The sequence below is a fragment of the Erythrolamprus reginae genome, chromosome 2, assembly GCF_031021105.1.
Source record: "Erythrolamprus reginae isolate rEryReg1 chromosome 2, rEryReg1.hap1, whole genome shotgun sequence".
Taxonomy (NCBI): domain Eukaryota; kingdom Metazoa; phylum Chordata; class Lepidosauria; order Squamata; family Dipsadidae; genus Erythrolamprus; species Erythrolamprus reginae.
Window position 1 is genome coordinate 37,035,409 of NC_091951.1, and position 21,413 is coordinate 37,056,821.

At 43.1% G+C, this 21,413-nt stretch overlaps 2 protein-coding genes across 4 annotated transcripts in view; both read left to right on the top strand.

The window, feature by feature from the left end:
• Positions 1-21,413, top strand: part of LOC139160193 (TNF receptor-associated factor 1-like) — a 635,213-nt gene that overhangs the window by 244,149 nt on the left and 369,651 nt on the right. The gene's annotated exons all lie outside the window — the stretch shown is intronic.
• The window catches only part of SAPCD1 (suppressor APC domain containing 1), a 32,190-nt gene continuing 27,096 nt past the window's right edge, over positions 16,320-21,413 (top strand). The window contains exon 1 of the mRNA XM_070737820.1: positions 16,320-16,731. Within this exon, the coding sequence (XP_070593921.1) occupies positions 16,320-16,731 (412 nt within the window). The remainder of the gene's footprint in view (positions 16,732-21,413) is intronic.

Sequence of the window (21,413 nt, forward strand, 5' to 3'; positions counted from 1 at the left end):
TACATAGAACTTTTGCAGCATCCCTATGATCAAAGTTCATATACATTATTATTATTTATTAGATTTGTATGCCGCCCCTCTCCGAAGACTCGGAACGGCTCACAACAGACAACATACACAGTACAAATCCAATATTAAAAACAGTATTGGCAACTGGTTCATATTTATGATGGTTCTTGTGGCTCAAGGTCATGTGATCCCCTTTTGCGACCTTCTTACAAGCAAACCCAATGGGGAAGCCAGGTTCATCTAACAACCAGGTTACTAACTTTATCAACTGCAGTGATTCACTTAACAACGGCAACGGACGGCAAGATGCCTGACAGATGGCAAGCAAAGTCGTACAATGGAGCCAAACTCTTTTAACAACAGAAACATTGGGTTCAATCTTTATCGTAAGTCAAGGACCGCCTATATTGCTACTATATGCCAGAATGGGCGAACAATTGGCAACTCCAAATGCTCTGTCCTACACATTGTCCACAAAAATCAGAACACCAAATACAAGCTGGGCAGATATGACCTCATAGATGACCCTCACTCTGCCAAGGACCTAAGACCATGATGACGAATCTAAGACACACGTGCCACAGGTGGCACACGGAGCCATATCGGACAGTACGAGAGACGATGCCATATGTCAGCTCCAGCACGCATGTGTGTCCTGTCCAGCTGATTTTCGGTCCTTCCCAAGGCCGTTTTGCCATCCGGATGCTTCAAGGAAGCTTCCCTGAAACCTCAAAGTACAAAACCCCCACTGAATGGACAAACCAGAAGTTCAGAAAATGCATTTCCTGTTTGCCGTTGTGCTGATTTTTGCACTCCGGAGGGTTCAGGGAAGCTTCCTGAAGGTCTGGAATGTAAAAACAGCACAACGCACAAACCAGAAGTCCGTTTTTCTGAACTTCCGGTTTGCCCATTTGGCTGGGGAATTCTGGGAGTTGAAGTCCAGATATCTTCAAGTGCCCAAGGTTGGGAAACACTGGTCTAAGGGTAAAGTTTGGGGGGTTAGGTGATGATACTACAGAGTCAGGTAGTGCATCAACTACTCGGTTATTAAAGTCGTATTTCCTGCAGTCGGTTTAGAGTGGTTTACTTTAAGTTTGTAACTGTTGTGTGCTCGTGTGTTGTTGTGGTTGAAGCTGAAGTAGCCGTTGACAGGAAGATATAAGTTTATACTTATACCTGCTATCTCGTACATATTTGACAAGCTAAATAAAGAAATATGTACACCAGTATCAGACTAGGAGGCACCAGCACACAGAAAGCAAGAGAATCCAAGCCAGGTTTTCTGATGAGCTGAGAGGTTTCCACCCATGTTCATCCCTTTACAATTCTGAAGGTTTCACTAAGAGAAACTTGAGAGAGGGGAAGACTGAGAGAGGGGATTAAAGAGTGACACTAAAGTATCAATTTGGGGAGTCCTGTTTTGTCCCTCCTCCTCTTCTCCTTCTTTAAAACCTGTGTGGGTTGCTTTGTTTAACACGGTGCTGTGCAGACTCCTGTCACATGCAAAACCTTCATCCTCTTTTCTTTCATCATCATCAGAATAGAGCTACAAGGGAGGTCAATTCAAGGTGTTGGTTGGTTATCACCTTTAAATGGCTCAGGGCCAGACTATTTATGGAACCGCCTCATACCTTGCAGTGACCAACAAGGGCCCACAGAGTCGGCCTTCTTCGTGTCCTGTCCGCCAAACAATGTTGGCTGGTGGGGCCTTCTCTGTGGCGGCTCCAACCCTTTGGAATCAACTGCCTCTAGAGATCTGTACTATCCCCACCCTATTGGTCTTTCGGAAAGCCATTAAGACCTGATTTTTTCTGGCAGGCCTGGGATTAGGTGTGAGTGTTGCATGGTTTTTAGCTATTTTTATGTATTTTATATTACTATTCGTTTTTACCATTGTCACATTTTTATTTGTTTTTATTTATTGTTAGCCGCCCAGAATACTGTTGGAATAGGGCGGCGTAGAAATATGCCACACACACAAACACACACAAGCGGCCCTTCTGGTTCCAAACCATAAATATAGGCCGTAACAGTTATCAGGAGCCGTTTTAATACAAAACACACATCATAGCTCTTTCTTTTTTAATATATATATATACTGTATATATAATTTTTATTAATTTATATACATTAAAAATAATACAAAAGAAAGAAAAAACCAAAACAATAACAACACAAACAAAACAGCAAAAACACATAAATTTTTAAATTTATATTTACATTACATTTATATTAGAAACATAGAAGACTGACGGCAGAAAAAGACCTCATGGTCCATCTAGCCTGCCCTTATGCTATTTCCTGTATTTCATCTTACAATGGATATATATTTATCCCAGGCATGTTTAAATTCAGTTACTGTGGATTTACCAACCACGTCTGCTGGAAGTTTGTTCCAAGGATCTACCACTCTTTCAGTGAAATACCGTATATACTCGAGTATAAGTCGAGTTTTTTAGCCCAAAAAATGGGCTGAAAAACCCGACCTCGACTTATACTCGGGTGACTGACAAGTCACCACAAGAGGGCGCAAGCGGCTTAGGGAAAGACAGCCATCTTTCAGCTTGAAAGAAGCGGCAACTGCCCGGTTAAGAAGCAAGAATCCACCCCCTAGCCAAACGGCTTTTTTTCTGTTTAGCGCGGCGTTCGAGCGATCCCAGAGCGATATGCTTAGCGGTCTCCAGGAATCGGCTTAGGGAAAGACAGCCGTCTTTCAGCTTGAAAGAAGCGGCAACTGCCCGGTTAAAAGCAAGAATCCACCCCCTAGCCAAACGGCTTTTTTCCTGTTTAGCGCTCGAACGCCGCACTAAAGAGCAAAAAAGCCGTTTGGCTAGGGGGTGGATTCTTGCTTCTTAACCGGGCAGTTGCCGCTTCTTTCAAGCCAAAAGACGGCTGTCTTTCCCTAAGCCGCTTCCTGGAGACCGCTAAGCATATCGCTCTGGGATCGCTCGAACGCCGCGCTAAACAGCAAAAAAGCCATTTAGCTAGGGGGTGGATTCTTGCTTTTAACCGGGCAGTTGCCCCCTCTCCCAGAGCGATATGCTTAGCGGTCTCCAGGAAGCGGCTTAGGGAAAGACAGCCGTCTTTCGGCTTGAAAGAAGCGGCAACTGCCCGGTTAAAAGCAAGAATCCACCCCCTAGCCAAACGGCTTTTTTCCTGTTTGCGCCCAGGGAAGTGCACCCACTTCCCTGGGCGCACTTTTAAAATGCGTCACTTACCCGGGCAACAGGCTTCACCTCCTCCTCCCCCGCTGCCACGCTGGAGCTGCCCCCTGCAGCCAGGGGGGCGACAGACCCGGCCTCGGCCCACTCTGCCCCAGTGTGCCCGAAGCACAAGCTTCACTTTGTCTCCCGCCGCCGCCAGGTCCTCTCTGCCACCCAATCCCAGTACAAGACGGCGGCAGCCCGCATCAAGATTGAGCCGGCCACCGTTACACAGGTAGGAAGAAGGTGGAGAGAGAAAGGGGGGAGAGAGAGAAAGGGGGCAAGAGTGGGGAGAAAGAGGGGGCAGAGAGAAAGAGGGGGCAAGAGGGGGAGAGAGAAAGGAGGCAAGAGTGGGGAGAGAGAAAGAGGGGGCAAGAGAGGGAAGAAAGAGGGGGAGAAAGAGGGGGCAAGAGAGGAGAGAAAGAGGGGGAGAAAGAGAGAGAAAGCAAGAGAGAGAGAGAAGAGAGAGAGAAATGAGAGCAAAAAGGGGGGGGAAGAGAAATGAGAAAATGATTGAGGCAGAGAATTAGAGGAAAGAGAGAGAAACAAAAGAGAGAGAGAAATATATGGTAAAAAGCACCCAAACAATAACAGAGGAAACCCCCCCCAGTCCTCACCTGTTTTTGGAAATGGTTCAAGGGATCTATCTGTCTGTCTGTCTGTCTGTCTGTCTGTCTGTCTGTCTGTCTGTCTGTCTATCCATCTACCCATCTATCTATCCATCCATCCATCCATCCAATCTATCTATCTATGCCGCCCAGTCCCAAAGGGAATGCCGCTCACACACTATACTTTTCTGCCCACACCGGAAAAAAATCAGGGAACATTGGTAAGTACTTGCTTTTTTTTTTGCCTATACCTGCCTTGGGGGGGACATATACCTGTTTACCCTCTTTTAAACTTACAGAGCTAGTTTACTGGTTTTCTTTGAAATAAATATTCTAAAACATTTAATCTACTGATGCCTCAATTGATGTAATTTTATTGTTTTCCATTTTTATAAGTTACTAGTAGCCACTGCAATTTCTACCCTCGACTTATACGGGAGTCAATAAATTTTCCCAGTTTTTTGTGGCAAAAGTAGGGGCCTCGACTTATAATCGGAGCGACTTATAATCGAGTATATACGGGTAATATTTTCTCACATTGTTTTTGATCTTTCCCCCAACTAACTTCAGATTGTGTCCCCTTGTTCTTGTGTTCACTTTCCTATTAAAAACACTTCCCTCCTGAACCTTATTTAACCCTTTAACATATTTAAATGTTTCGATCATGTCCCCCCTTTTCCTTCTGTCCTCCAGATTATACAGATTGAGTTCATTAAGTCTTTCCTGATACGTTTTATGCTTAAGACCTTCCATCATTCTTGTAGCCCGTCTTTGGACCCGTTCAATTTTGTCAATATCTTTTTGTAGGTGAGGTCTCCAGAACTGAACACAGTATTCCAAATGTGGTCTCACCAGCGCTCTATATAAGAGGATCACAATCTCCCTCTTCCTGCTTGTTATACCTCTAGCTATGCAGCCAAGCATCCTACTGGCTTTTCCTACTGCCCGACCACACTGCTCACCCATATTACAAATTTGCATTACATCCTTACTTAATATGTTAATATTTTATACTTTACCCTGTCGGGTTTTCTTACGGTTCTTTCTATCAACATGCTAATTACTATGGCTATTTACCTTATATATATTCTTGTTTGTTTTTTCACCTTATTGTAATCATTTTTGCAATTATTCAGTTAATACACATCATGCTTTCTATTAAATACTGCTTTAAAGAAATTACTTATTAGACAAAGTCAATATCACTACTTCTATAATTAGTTATTAATACACTCTAGTTTTATTTCCTTAGTTCTAACCACGCACTCCATAGCTCTTTCAAGAAGGAAGTCATGTGCTTCCTCTGACTGACTCCTTTTCACAGCTATGGCACGCCTCAGACCAGATGTCGCTTTGAAAATGCAGATCATGGTTGTTCTCGGGGAGCAATCCTCTAGCGTGGAGGCCAAGCCCCTAGGAGCAGAGCCTGTGGGTTGATTATATACAGGAATGAAATGCTCCTGGTTTTCTCTGGTCTGTCAGTCATCAGAGAGCCGATCGTGAAGGGAGTGTGAGGCTCCGCCCACCCAACCAGACACCGCCATTTGTGTTCTTTTACCCTCTGCACATGTGGAAAGTATTCTGTGCATGCGCAGAGGGTAAAAGAACCCAAATGGCAGGGTCCAGGCAGATGGGCAGAACCTTGTGCTCCCTTCGTGATTGGGTCTCCAATGACTCACAGGCATGTGTGAACTGAGAGCATTTCGCCCCTGGTTGCATTATAGAAATTTAGAATCCTATGTGAGTTTCCTTGAGTCAAATAGCCTGAGGATTACCTATACCTGGGAGATTCTAGAGTTGTTAACCTGATCCTACACAGCTTCTGTTCAGGCAATCTCACACTACTCACAAGAGCCTACAAAACTTTTGCCAGACGCATCCTAGACTACTGCTCATCTGTCTGGAACCCATACCACATCTCAGACATCAACACCCTTGAAAATGTCCAAAGATATTTCACCAGAAGAGCCCTTTACTCCTCCACTCAAAACAGAATACCCTACGAAAATAGACTAACAATCCTGGGCCTAGAAAGCCTAGAACTACAATTTGAGTATTGCCCACAAGATCATATGCTGCAACGTCCTACCGGTCAATGACTACTTCAGCTTCAACCGCAACAACACGAGCACGCAACTGATTCAAACTTAATATTAACCGCACCAAACTTGACTGTAAAAAATATGATTTCAACAATTGAGTTATCGAAGCGTGGATCTCATTACCGGACTCAATTGTGTCAACCCCTAATCCCCAACATTTCTCCCTTAGACTTTCCACAATTGACCTCTCCAGGTTCCTAAGAGGCCAGTAAGGGGCGTACATAAGTGCACTGGTGTGCCTTTCATCCCCTGTCCAATTGTCTTTCCTTTCTCTCACTTATCATATATATTTTCTTTCTTTCTTTCATTCAACTGGTTATTCGAGACTTGTTCTAAGTGTTGGTTTTGTTGCTCCTCACCCAAAATCATGTGAGATGGATGGCTATATAAATTTGATAAGTCAATAAATTCAGAAGTAAACAGGAACAGTCAGCTCCCCAGCTCAAGTTAGATAAAGACGCTAGCTCACTGGTTCTCAACCTTTCTAATGCCACGATCCCTTAATACAGTTCCTCGTGTTGTGGTGACCCCCAACCATAATTATCCCAACAAAGCTTTAAGTTGATTGGCAGGAAGGTCAGAGGGACACTCCCACTGTATAAACCTGATTGGTCAGATTGTAAAAAATATGTTCCAAGGTGCCAGAATAGAAGCTTTAGTTCCTAACACCATGGGGCATCCCATGGCCTTAGGCGACCCCTGTGAAAGGATCGGTCGACCCCCAAGGGATCCTGACCCCCAGGTTGAGAACCACTGTGCTAGCTGGTGTTGGGAGAAATATCCATCTGGTTCCGTTCCAAACCAAGGAGAAAGATGCTGGAAACATGAAGGCTGATTGGAAAAAAGGGATTAATGGTGAAGCAGAACCGCCAAGCACATGTGATTCTGGACAACTGACCCCCTGGAGTTGAGAGTCAGGGGGTGTTATACCTTCTCTTGGGCACTGAAAGTCAACTTCCTGTTCCTGTGCAAAAACCTGTATCCTATTGGCTGTTGCAGGTCATAGCTGGCTCTATAGGTTGTCTGAGCTAAGCTTGGTTGAAGTTTGGCTGATGCAATGAAGGGGCTTTATGGGCAATTCCTATTGTGGCTGAGGGATAATCCTATCTTTTTGTTCAAACCTATGCTGTAGGGAGTAATGGATTTCCAAATCTGCATTTCTAAAAGCTGACCTTTGACCTCTAAAAGCTGGCTCTGAATTTCTGTCTCCCTTAAGATTTTTATTTCTCTTTTAGAGAAAATATTTTACCCTGCCTTCATATTTCTCAAAATATTTCATTCTTCTAAGAGAGGGGTGGGTACCAACTTTCTACACTGGCTTTCGACATCCTGCTAAATTGCAACTTAAATAAGTAAAGGAATCCTTGGAGATGCCCCTTTAGACTTCTCTGCAGGGATACAAATAGAATACTTTATTGGTCAAGTGTGATTAGATCAAGGGGGGGAATGCAACTGGTTCGCCCCGGTTTGGGTGTTTATGAGCCCTTGGAACAAGGGCTCATAAACAGCGTTGCAACAGCTTCTGTTTCCTCTTTTTTGTCTAGCTTGTTATCCTGATCAAGAATGATCAGATACAGAGTTATATAAATGTAAGAAAGAGTGCCGAGAAGAGCAACAAAGAGGATTAGAGGACTGGAGGCTAAAACATATGAAGAACGGTTGCTAGAACTAGGTATGTCTAGTTTAATGAAAAGAAGGACATGATAGCAATGTTTCAATATCTCAAGGGTTGCCACAAAGAAGAAGGAGTCAAACTATTATCCAAAGCACCTGAGGGTAGAAGAAGCAATGGGGGGAAACTAATCAAGGAAAGAAGCAATCTAGAACTAAGGAGAAATTTCATGACACTTAGAACAATTAATCAGTGGAATAGCTTGCCTCCAGAAGTTGTGAATGCTCCAACACTGGAAGTTTGGAAGAAGACGTTGGATAACCATCTGTCTGAAGTAGTGTAGGGTTTAATAGGGTAGTTGTTCTGCCAGCGTGTTTCAACCGCCCGTAATTACAGGGTAATTAGTCCAGGAAGACACACACCACATGATAAAAGGAAAACCCCAAAGTTTTTATAAACAGAAAACCAGAAACAGCTCCCTTTTTAAATGTCAAAGGGATTTTCTGGTACACACAAGGCACAGGTTAAATGCAATCTAATTGCTCACCCAACAACAGGGAAATTGAGTCCAATCCTAAAGTCCAGAGTGTCCACACACAATCTTGAACAGCACAAAAATCATGATCTTGACAAAACAATGAATCCGATAAACTGCCATGAGGCTAAAACACCAGGCTGCACTTTTATCTGTAGCACTAATTACAGCAGCCCCACCCAACCACAGGTGGCCTCATTTTCTCTTGTAATAATCCTTCAGTTGTTGTCTCCTATGCATCACTCTACGCATGCGTGGATGTGTCATTAATTCTTCTTCAGAATCCAGGGATGATACAGATGACTGATCTCCCCCTGGGCTGTCTGCCAAACTCCCCTCTTCACTGTCACTCATGCTTCCTTGGTCAGAGGAGACTTCATCGGCAGATTCTACTGGGAGCAAAACAGGCTTGTGGCATGTGGATGTCTCCCCCACATCCACCTGCACATTCCTTGGGGCAGGAGCTGGGCCAGAGCTAACCACAACAGTAGTAATGTAGAGCAGGGGGTTGGACTAGAAGACCTCCAAGGTCCCTTCCAACTCGGTTGTTGTTGTTGTTGTTGTTATCACAGCAAACAACATTTATATGCTGGATTTTGTACTGGGAGCGGCGGCAGCACAAGGCTTCACACACCTGCCTGGACATCGCCATTTTCTCTCTTTTTTTTTAACCCTCCGCGCATGTGCAAGTCCTTCTGTACATTGTGCGCAACCAAACCGGTAGGGAAGGTAAATTTACAGATTTACAAATTACAGTTTAACAGAGTTGGAACCGGAAGGGACCTTGCAGGTCTCCTAATCCAATTCCCTGCCCATGCAAGAAACCCTATATCTGCCTCTATCTAGGATCAAACTCACAACCTCCTGATTGTGAGGCAAGAGCTCCACCTCTAGACCACAGCAGCTGGATAAGTAGATTTCACCACTGGATTAGACATGCAATGAATTTGTCTCCGATGCACAAACTCTCAGTATGCATGCAAAACAACAAAGTAATAATAATTATAACAATAACAAAGGATAATAAATGTAATAATGACACCAATAGAGGAGGTTAAGTGGAACAGATGAGAAGGATGAAATTAATGCAGCCATACAAAATGGATAAATGGCATACAAATCTCAATAATAATAATAATAATAATAATAATAATAATAATAATAATAATTTATTAGATTTGTATGCCGCCCCTCTCCGAAGATTCGGGGCGACTCACAACAATAACAAAAACAATACAATAGTAATAGAAACATAGAAGACTGACGGCAGAAAAAGACCTCATGGTCCATCTAGTCTGCCCTTATACAATTTCCTGTATTTTATCTTACAATGGATGTATGTTTATCCCAGGCATGTTTAAATTCAGTTACTGTGGATTTACCAACCACGTATGCTGGAAGTTTGTTCCAAGGATCTACTACTCTTTCAGTAAAATAATATTTTCTCATGTTGCTTTTGATCTTTCCCCCAACTAACTTCAGATTGTGTCTCCTTGTTCTTGTGTTCACTTTCCTATTAAAAACACTTCCCTCCTGAACCTTATTTAACCCTTTAACATATTTAAATGTTTCGATCATGTCCCCCCTTTTCCTTCTGTCCTCCAGACCAGCGTTTCCCAACCGGTGTGCCGCGGCACACTAGTGTGCCGCGAGACACAGCCAGGTGTGCCGCCAAGCTCCTAGGGAAAAAGGAGAGCTTAAGGAGAGCCCTGCCCAGCTGGAGATTCCCTGGCAGCACCAGGTAGAAGCCGGCAATGCAGCACCCTTTTCCAGTGCCGCGCAAGGAACTGGGTGTTGGAGTTTGGGGTGGGGAGCGATGAAAGTGCGGAGGCCGGCGCCGCGGCTGCCCCCACCCCCCAGTGCCTCTGCTCCCCTCGCGCCCCTGGCTTCTCGCCGCTGACGCCCGCCCGCCCGCTCGATCTGCCCCTTTCTCCAGCTCCTCCGGCGAGCGCTCGGAGAAAACCTTCTCACAGCGGAGGTCGGAGAAGGTTCTTTGGAACGTCGGGGGTGCGTGCGTGCGCGCGCCCTATCCCCCAGCCAGCCTACCCGGAAAAGCTTTGCCGGCCTCTGCAGAGAAGGAAGAGAGAGAACAAGAGAGAGAAAGAAAGGAAGAGATAGCAAGAGAGACAGAATGAGAGAGAGAGAGAAAGAGAAAGAAAGAAAGAGACAGCAAGAGGGGGGAAGGAGGGAGAGAGAAAGAGAGCCAAAGAGAGAGGAAGGAAGGGAGAAAGAAAGAAAGAGATAGCAAGAGAGACAGAATGAGAGAGAGAGAGAAAGAAAGAGAGAGAAAGAAAGAAAGAGAGAGCAAGAGGGGGGAAGGAGGGAGAGAGAAAGAGCAAAAGAGAGAGGAAGGAAGAGAGAAAGAAAAAGATAGCAAGGGAGACAGAATGAGAGAGAGAAAGAAAGGAAAGAAAGAAAGAAAGACAGCAAGAGGGGGGAAGGAGGGAGAGAGAAAGAGCAAAAGAGAGAGGAAGGAAGGGAGAAAGAAAGGGATGGAGAGAGAGAGAAAGAGGGAGGGAGAGAAAGAGGGAGGGAGAGAGAAATAGAGTGAAAGGGAGAAAGAGAGATTTTTTTTTGTCCAAACTTTTTTGCGCCCCCCCCCCCCTCAATGTTCCCCAGGATTTTGAAAATGTGAATAATGTGCCGCGGCTCAAAAAAGGTTGGGAAACACTGCTCCAGACTATACAGATTGTGTTCATTACAAATCTAATATTTAAAAAAGTATATAATAATAATAATAATAATAATTATTATTATTATTATTATTATTATTATTATTATTATTATTGTTATTATAATTATAATAAATATAGTTAGACAAAAGGCATAGTTTAGATTTGCCATTTCCATCTTATGTACAAGTTCTTGGTGGGTCTCTTTATCCAAGAATGAAGCAAGTCTGTTTTTTTTTAAAAAGATGGTTTTTTATCCCACTTTTATTACTTGTTATTCATGACAGTGAGCATATCTAATATTCCTTCCGCCTCCTATTTACCCCACCACTACAATCCTGCGATGTGGGTTGGGCTTAGAGAGAATGACTGGCTGGCTCGCATTCCTAAGGTGGGTCTAAAACTCATCACCTCTTCCTGGATTCTAGACTGGTATTTTTAACAATTAGATCAAATTGCTTCTCCGAGTTGAACTTTGCTGAAAAGTGCTGAAGAAACCCATCAAATCTGGCTAGACACTGCCACCTTCTGAGACAACGTAGCTAATTTTATTTACTTGCAAAGATAGTAAAAAATGGGACTTGATTCTTTTTAACCTACATACCTTGAAAACTTACTTTTCTTGTATTAATGCAGTATAAAACTATTTGCTTTCTTTCTGCATGCACTTTCCGCCTCCGAAGAGTTAGTTAGTTAGTTAGTTAGTTAGTTAGTTAGTTAGTTAGTTAGTTAGTTAGTTAGTTGTTTATTTGTTTATTTATTTATTTGTTTGACTTCTATGCCACCCAATCCCGAAGGACTCAGGGCAGCTTATAATAATAATATAAATAGAAATACAAATAGATACAGAAAAAAAAGTCAAATATAATCTATAACTATAAAACCCTGTATTAAAAAGAAACCCATTAATTATAAAGCAGTCATAATCCCATACATACATACCATTCATACAGTGTGGTCTTAGTTCATGGCCCACCAGACCTGCCGGCAAAGCCAGGTCTTCGTGGCTTTATGGAAGGCCAGTAGGATGGGAGCAGTATGGACATTAGGGGGTAGTTGGTTCCATAGAGCTGGGGCGGCCACAGAGAAGGCCCTTCCCTGTGGTCCCGCCAACCTGCATTGTTTTGTCGACAGGACTGAGTTGGACGCAAGAGCATATGACGCATATGACCTGCAGCCTGTGAGTTTGATACCCCTGGTATGGGGTTTCCTACTTGAGCAGAAGGCCTTCTAGGTCATCCCAGCTCTATTCTGATTGGATGAGATGAGACTAATGAAAAGGAAGAAATTGGTTAGGGAACGTTGGCTCTTCTATGACTTGTGGACTTCAACTCCCAGAATTCCTGAGGCAATCATGCTAGCTCAGGAATTCTGGGAGTTGAAGTCCACATGTCATAGAAGAGCCAACCTTCCCTACCCCTAGAAGCAGGTGACATGATAGCGGTGTTCTAATATCTAAGGGCCTGTCACAAAGCTTATCTTCCAAAGCACCAGAAGACAAGAATTAATGGATGGAAACTAACCACGGAAACAACCAACTTGGAATTAAGGAGAAACTTCCTAACAGTGAGGACAATCAACCAGCTTTGCCTTCAAAAGTTGTGGGTGCTTCATCTCTGGAGCTTTTTAAAAAGAGACAGGGCAGTCGTTTGCCTGAAATGGTATAAGTCAGGGATGGCAAAGGATGCCCACACCCAAAATGCAATGCCCTCCCCCCATGCATGTGTGCACAACCCCCCACGCACTGCCCCCTGGATTTCTGGCTGTCCTGTTGGGCTGTTTTTTGCCAACCACAGGCACTGGTGGCTTTCTTGAAACCTGGGGAGGGTGGAAACGGCCTCACCTGGCCTCCAGAAGGCTGAAAATCAGCTGCCTAGCACACATATGCATGTTGTAGCTGACATAGGGCAAAGCCTCAGGTATGACTCCAAGTGCCACCTAGTGGCATGCGTGCCATAGATTCACCATCACAGGTGTAGGGTTTCCCATTTGAGCAGGGGGTTGGATTAGAAGACCCCTTCCAATGTCCCTTCCCACCTCTATTATTCTGTAGTCTGTAAATCAGAGATTACAGAATAACAGAGTTGGACGGGACCTTGTAGTCTCTCTACATGGGGCTACCTTTGAAAAGTGTTCGGAAACTTCAGATCATGCAGAATGCAGCTGCGAGAGCAATCACGGGCTTTCCCAGATATGCCCATGTCACATCAACACTCTGCAGTCTGCATTGGCTGCCGATCAGTTTCCGGTCACAATTCAAAGTGTTGGTTATGACTTATAAAGTCCTTCATGGCATCGGACCAGAATACATGCAGGACCGCCTCCTGCCGCACAAATCCCAGCAACCAATTAGGTTGCACAGAGTTAGCCTTCTCAGGGTCCCATCAACAAAACAATGCTGTTTGGCAGGACCCAGGGGAAGAGCCTTCTCTGTGGCAGCCCCGACCCTCTGGAATCAACTCCCCCTGGAGATTAGGACTGCTCCCACCCTCCTTGCCTTTCGCAAACTCCTGAAAGCCTACCTTTGTCGCCAGGCATAGGGAAATTGATTCCCCTCGGCTGCTCCATTTTATGTATGGTTTGTTTGGGTTATATGATTGTTTTTAATTCAGGGTTTTAAAACTGTTTTTGCTTTTAACATTGGGTTTGTATATTGTATTACTGTTGTGAGCTGCTCCGAGTCCTCGGAGAGGGGCAGTATACAAATCTAATAAATTATTATTATTATTATTATTATTATTATTATTATCATCATCATTATTATTATCTAGTCCAACAGCCCACCCACTCTGCCCAAGCAGGAGACCTTACACCAGTGATGGTGAAGCTTTTTTCCCTTGGGTGCTAAAAATCCATGCGCACACACTATTGCACCTGCGTGAGTGCCGGAAGGTCTCTGGAGGCCAAAATCAGCCCATTTCCCAACTTCTGCTGTGCCCGGTAGGTCCCTTTTTCACCCTCCCCAGGCTCCAGAGGCTTTACTGGAGCTTTGGGAGGGCAAAAATGCTCTCCCTCATCCCTGTGGAGGCCCTCCGGAAGCTGAAAATGTCCTCCCAGAGCCTCCATGGGAGCTGAAAATCAGCTGTCTGGTGCGCACATGCGTGCTGGAGCTGAGCTAGGGCAACGGTTCGTGTGCTGGCAGATATGGCTCTGCGCGCCACCTGTGGCACCCATGCCATAGGTTCTCCATCACTGCCCTTCACCATTTCCAAAAAATGGTAGTGCAATCTCTTCTTGAAAGCTTCCAGCAATGATGTTCCCACAACTTCCAAAGGCAAAGCTGTTCCACTGGTTGAGCGCTGTCATAAATGTCTCATTTCCAGGTTGAATATCTGTTTGATCAATTTCTGTCCATTATTCCTTGTCTGGCCTTCAGGTGATTTGGAAAATAGCCCGATCCCCTCCTCTTTGTGATAGCCCCTCAAATATTAGAAGACGGCTATCATGTCTCCCCCGACCGTTTGCTTCAGTAGACTAGCCATGCCCACTTCTTGCAACCGTTCTTCATGTGTTTTAGGGAAGGGAAGAAGAAGAGGAAGAGAAGAGACTCCTGATCTAATTATCATCATCATCATCATCATCATCATCATCTCACAATTGTGGAAAGGAAAAAAGTGTAGATCATTGATGTTGCCATACCAGATGACAGCCGAATTGCTGAAAATCAACAAGAAAAAATTAGCTGATATCAGGATCTTAAAATTGAACTACAACGACTCAGGCATAAGCCAGTACAGTTGGCCACAGTGGTAATTGGCACACTGAGTGCTGTGCCAAAAGATCTTAGCATTTGAAAACAATAAAAATCGACAAAATCACGATCTGTCAGTTGCAAAAGGCCACTGTACTAGGATCTGCACGCATCATACGTAAATATATCACAGACGCTTGGAAGATGTTTGACTTTTGATATTGTGATACCAAATCCAGCGTATCAATCTTGTTTGCAGTGTATTACTGTTCTTTGTGAACAATAACAATAGCGATATAAAAATAACTAATAATAAAAATAATAATGTTCAACTTGTGTTATTATGGTACCAAATTCAGCATATAAATCTCTTTTGCTGTTATTACTGTTTTGTGAAAATAATAATAATGATGATGATGATGATAATGATGTTCAACTTGTGATATTATGGTACCAAATTCAGCATATAAATCTCTTTTGCTGTTATTACTGTTTTGTGAAAATAATAATAATAATGATGATGATGATAATGATATTCAACTTGTGATATTATGGTACCAAATCCAGCATAAAAATCTAATTTGCTGTTATTACTGTTTTGTAAAAATAATAATAATAATAACGATGATGATGATGATATGTTCGACTGGTGATATGGTGATACATAATCCATCATATCAATCTTGTTTGCTGTGTATTACTCTTCTTTGTGAATAATAATAATAATAATAATAATAATAATAATAATAATAATAATAATAATAATAATAATAATATAAAAATAACTATTATAATAAAAATAAAGTTCGACTTGTGTTACTGTGATACGAAATCCAGCATATAAATGTTGTTTGCTGTTATTACTGTTTTGTGAATATTATTATTATGTTCGACTTGTGATATTGTGATACGAAATCCAGTTTAAATTATATTAGAACTTTTAGGTTTTTAATTACATTAATTGGATCCAGATGTACTGTATTGTTATGTTTTCTTTGATATGTTGTGAGCTGCCCCGAATCCTCGGAGAGGGGCGGCATACAAATCCAATAAATAAATAACAGCAATAAATTGCTGTTATTACTGTTTTGTGAAATAATAATATTAATATTAATAATATTAATATCAATATTAATATCAATATTATTAATATTATTAATATCAATATTAATAATAATAATAGTAATCGACTTGTGATATTATGATACGAAATCCAGCATATAAATCTCTATTACTGTTTTTTGTGAATAAAATAATAACAACAACGAGTTGGAAGGAATCTCGGAGGTCTTCTAGTCCAACCCCCTGCTTAGGCAGGGAAACACTACACTACCACTTCAGACAGACTGTTATCCAACATCTTCTTCCAAACTTCCAGCGTTATACACCTTCGGCTTAACCCCTTCCAACCCCCAGAAGGCGAAAACTCTCCCCCATCCCTCCCCTGTCACTCCCGAGGGAGAGGAATCCACCTCATTAGCAGAGCCGCTTAATCGTCTCTGGCAAACCAGGGCGATTATCCAGGGAGAGGGTCACGTGACCCCAATCCCCCATCGGATCTTTCCGACTGGGTCAAACCGGAGGATCTTTCCCAACGTCTGACTGGGCAAAAAAAGAGGGAGGGAGGGAGAAGCGGGGAAGCTTTTGGCCGCCCGGTTCTTCTGCCCTGACCACCAACCCGCTCGCCGACGGTCCTTCCCTCAAGGGGAGCCACCGTTTAAACTCTCCGGCCGGACTCAGAATTATTGCATTCTTCCCCACGTCCCCCCCCGCACCCCAAAAAGAGCTTTCCCACCTCATTCCAAAAAACTTTCTTTCTGCTCATCCCCTTCGCCCCTCAGTCTAAGCTTCCCGCCCTCGCCTTTCGGGGACCCCCCGGCCCTTCCCATGAATCCTGGGGGGGCGGCGACCCCTTCTCTCCCTCCCATCGCGGAGGACCCTCCTCCCGTTGGCCCCCGCCTGCCTCGCCCCTTCCTCCAGAGCCTCCGGATCCTCTTCGAGATTTTGGACGATCAGCGCCAAGGGACCGTCCACATCTCGGAGATCGAGAGCCGCTGGGGTCGGGGCGGCTCCGGTGTGGCGGCGGGCCCCGCTCCCAAGGACCAAGCGATCCCCGCCGGGGTCCTGCAAGCCCTTCGGCGCGTGGCCGAGCCGTGCGGGGGCTTTTTAAGTTTCCCCCGCCTGGTGGCCGGGTTGAAGATCGCTCTCCTCCAGAGCGAAGGCGAAGGAGCTGCGGAGGAGGCGGAGGAGGAGCGGGGACGCGGAGCGGCCCAGGTGAAGAAGAAGGCGAGTCGGACACGTAAGTGGAGGAGGGAGGAGGAAGGGAAAGGCCAGGGAGGGTTGGAATAATAGGGGTGAGAATGGGGGTGAGTGGGTGGTGGGCTTCGTTTTTTTCGGATGAGAAGCAAAACTAAACCAGAGAAATTCTGTGGAGATTCTCTTTTGGAAATTTAAAACAAATCGACATACAAATACAAAATACAAAATATTGAATAGAATAGAATAGAGTAGAATATAGAATAGAGTAGAGTAGAGTAGAATATAGAATAGAATAGAGTAGAATAGAATATAGAATAGAGTAGCGTAGAGTAGAATAGAATATAGAATAGAGTAGAGTAGAATAGAATATAGAATAGAATAGAGTAGAGTAGAATAGAATATAGAATAGAATAGAGTAGAATATAGAACAGAATAGAATAGAATATTCTTTATTGGCCAAGTGTGATTGGACACACAAGGAATTTGTCTTGGTGCATATGCTCTCAGTGTACATAAAAGAAAATATACATTTGTCCAGAATCATGAGGTACAACACTTAATGATTGTCATAAGGATCAAATAAGCAATGAAGAAACAATCAATATTAATAAAAAATCTTAAGGATACAAGCAACAAGTTTCAATCATTCAGTTATAAGTGGGAAGAAATGGGTGATAGGAATGATGAGAAAAAAATTAGTAGTAATAGTAGTGCAGACTTGGTAAACAGTTTGACAGTGTTGAGGGAATTATTTGTTTAGCAGAGTGATGGCATTCAGGGAAAAACTGTTCTTGTGTCTAGTTGTCTTGGTATGCAGTGCTCTGTAGCAAAGTTTTGAGGGTAGGAGTTGAAACAGTTGGTGTCTAGGATGCGAGGGGTCAGTAAATATTTTCACCGCCCTCTTTTTGACTCGTGCAGTTTACAGGTCTACGATGGAAGGCAGGTTGGCAGCAATTGTTTTTTCCTCTGAAGTCTGTGTTGGTCTTGTCGGGTTGCAGAACCAAACCAGACAGTTATAGAGAAACTGGATATGTCCAGTTTAATGAAAAGAAGGACTGGGGAGACATGTTAGCAGTGTTCCAATATCTCAGAGGTTGCCACAAACAAAAGGAAGTCAAAATATTCTTCACTGCACCTGAGGGTAGGACAAGAAGCAATGGGTGGAAACTAAAGAAGGAGAGAAGCAACTTAGAACCAAGGAAATATTTCCTGACAGAACAATTGATCACTGGAACAACTTGCCTCCAAAAGTTTTGAATGCTCCAACACTGGAAGTTTTTAAGAAGATGTTGGATAACCATTTGTCTGAAGTGGTGTAGGGTCTCCTGCCTAAGCAGGGGGTTGGACTAGAAGACCTCCAAGGTCCCTTCCAACTCTGTTGTTATTATTATTCCTAGCCGACAGCTGGTCATTTCCATCCTTTTAAAAGCATTAGTTCCCAACCTTTTTTTGGCCATGCCTCACCTAAGCATCTCTAAAATCCTGGTGCCTCCCCCCATATATAAGTCTTACTATTTCAAAAAGTGAACTCCCATTCACAAGGAGAAAAATTTAAAAGGCCATTAACTTGGTTTAAACAAAGTTCCAATTACCCATATTAACCATTAAATTGCCCCTCCATATGGGGCATGGACCCCACATTGGGAACCACTGTTTTAGAGGGGTCTTTGTAGCACTTTTGCTGTGTCCTCAGGACTTTTAGCTATACAATTTGGAACGAACACTCTTTGAATGGTGTGAGAGTAGGAATGGATTTCCAAAATAAATAAAAACTTTTTTTAAAAATTGCAGATTATAGGAACCATTTATACTACTCTGGTGACCTAGAGCAGTGTTTCCCAGCTTTGGCCACTTGAAGATATCTGGACTTCAACTCCCAGAATTCCCCAGCTAGCATTCGCTAGCTGGGGAATTCTGGGAGTTGAAATCCAGATATCTTCAAGTGGCCAAGGTTGGGAAACACTGACCTAGAGGACGCAGATTAGCCTCCAAATGTTTCAAGGACCTTCTAAAAGGAGGTAAATGACCAGTTGTCTTCAAAGAAGATAGATCCTTCCATTCCCCACTTATCCTTGTTATCATGCAGCATGGAAAAAGGGGAATAGAACGATACATGGCTAATTTGCATACTAGTATATAGTCGGTTTTGGCAGGTGGAAGGGAGAATTCCATTCACTCATATGTTGGTTGTTGGTGAATCTGCATCACAGAAAGAAGATGTATTCTCTTAATGTTAGAGTTCACGAGGGAATATTTATATAATGGTCATAGATAGAATATTTAGGATTAGGATAAGATCTAAATGAAGTACAAGAACCGTATACAGTGGTACCTCTACTTAAGAACTTAATTCTTTCCGTGACCAGGTTCTTAAGTAGAAACGTTCTTAAGTAGAAGCAATTTTTCACATAGGAATCAATGTAAAAGCAAATAATGCGTGCAAACCTATTAGGAAAGAAATAAAAGCTCGGAATTTGGGTGGGAGGAGGAGGAGGAATAAGAGGAGGAGGAGAGTCGCTGCCAAAGGAAGAAGGGGAGGGGAGGGGAATCAAATAAATCCAAAACTTTAAGGCTTAAAAAAAAAGAGGGACTCTGAGGCGGCGAGGAGGAGCACACGCCTCCCATACACCCAGCACGAGGCTGCCTCCCATACACTGCGCCAGAGAGAGAAACCCAGGGGGAATGGCAGGAAACTGGCTCAGCCTTCGTGCCGCTCTCAAATTTCCTGGGAAATTTTTCTGGGCTCGGGTTCTTAAGTAAAAGCAAAAAAATCTTGAACACCCTGTTCTTATCTAGAAAAGTTTTTAAGTAGAGGCGTTCTTAAGTAGAGGTACCACTGTAAATGTTATTACTAGAGAAGAGTAATATAATTCTGCTGTCAAATTGTTATTTGTGAAAAACATGAAATAAGTTCCATCAAGAAGAAATAAAACACATAAGCTTATATTGGAATCAGTGTATTTATGTGCCCAATATACATTGTGTTACACAATTCTTCTGTAATATTATTCTTCTAAGTGAAGTGAAGAAGATTACTTAGGAAAACATAAATTCATAGAAAGCTAACAATCCTGTCAGAGCTGAAGAAGCTTCTTGGATGAGAAGTGAAACATCTTCAAGGAAAGAAAAAAAACCCGAGAAAGTCCAGTTGCCTCCTGAAAAAAAGCACCTTTGGGACAAGCAAGAGAAATGAGAACATCTTGAGGTGGCCACTAACATCCAGAGATGGAGTGGCAGGAGATCAAAGGAGCACTGGACTACAGATAGTCCTGGATTTATAAACCTTCCTTTGAAGTTACAGAGGCCCTGAAAAGAGTGACTTTGGATGATTTTTTTACACTTAATCATTGTTGCAGCATCCTCAAGGACCTTGGAGTACTAATCACTAAATACTTATGTGCCAAAGCCCATTGCAACAACATCGCCAAGAAGGCTTTAAGAGTTGTTAATCTAATCCTACGTAGCTTCTGCTCTGGCAATCTCACACTACTTACCAGAGCTTATAAAACTTTCGCCAGAGCCATCCTAGAATATAGCTCATCTGTTTGGAACCCATACCACATTTCTGACATTAATACCTTCAAAAATGTTCAGAGATAATTCATCAGAAGAGCTCTTCACTCCCCTACCCGTAACAGAACACCCTACGAAACTAGACTTACACTCCTGGGTCTAGAAAGCTTAGAACTAAGACACCTCAAACATGATCTAAGTATTGCCCACAAGATCATATGCTGCAACGTCCTGCCTGTCAAAGACTACTTCAGCTTCAACCACAACAACACAAGAGCCCACAACAGATATAAGCTTAATATTAACCGCTCCAAACTTGACTGTAAAAAATAAGACTTTAGTAATCGAGTTGTCGAAGCATGGAATTCACTACCGGACTCTGTAGTATCATCCCCTAATCCCAACACTTTACGGTTGACCTCTCCAAGTTCCTAAGAGGTCAGAAAGGGGCGTACATAAGTGCACCAGAGTGCCTACCATCCCCTGTCCTATTGTCTCTCCTATATCTCCTATATCTTCTCTTCTATACCTATATCTTTTCCTGCTGTTATAGTTATATTTTACTTCTTTATTTTCTCCCCTATTCTCCCTTTAATACATTCTACCTGATTATATCCTCTGTAACCCTCATTGTGTATTATTGTGTATTGGACAAAACAAAGAAATAAATAAAATAAAATAAATGTGATGAAAATTAGGATGCTCAGCAACTGAGTCATATGTTGCAGTGTCTTGGGGTCACGTGATCACCTTTTGCTTCCGCACAGAACCTCAGGTGTAGAACTTGAGGTGATCATCTGACAATGGGAAGCCGGATTCACCATAACAACCATGTTAATTTAACAATGACAGTGATTCCCTTGACAACTGGCGGCAAGAACGGTTGTAAAACAGGGCAAAACTCAAGGCCCTCTACATGGGGCTACCTTTAAAGAACATCTGGAGACTGCAGTTAGTACAAAATACAGCTGTGCGAGTCATTATGGGCCTTCCAAGGTACACTCACATCTCAACATCACTCCACAAGCTGCATTGCCTATCGATTGGAACACAATTTAAAGTGTTGGCCATGACCTATAAAGCCCTATATGGCTTAGGACCAGGTTACTTTATGGTAGTGTTTCCCAACCTTGGCAACTTGAAGATATTTGGATTTCAACTCCCAGAATTCCCCAGCAAGCAGATGCTGGCTGGGGAATTCTGGGAGTT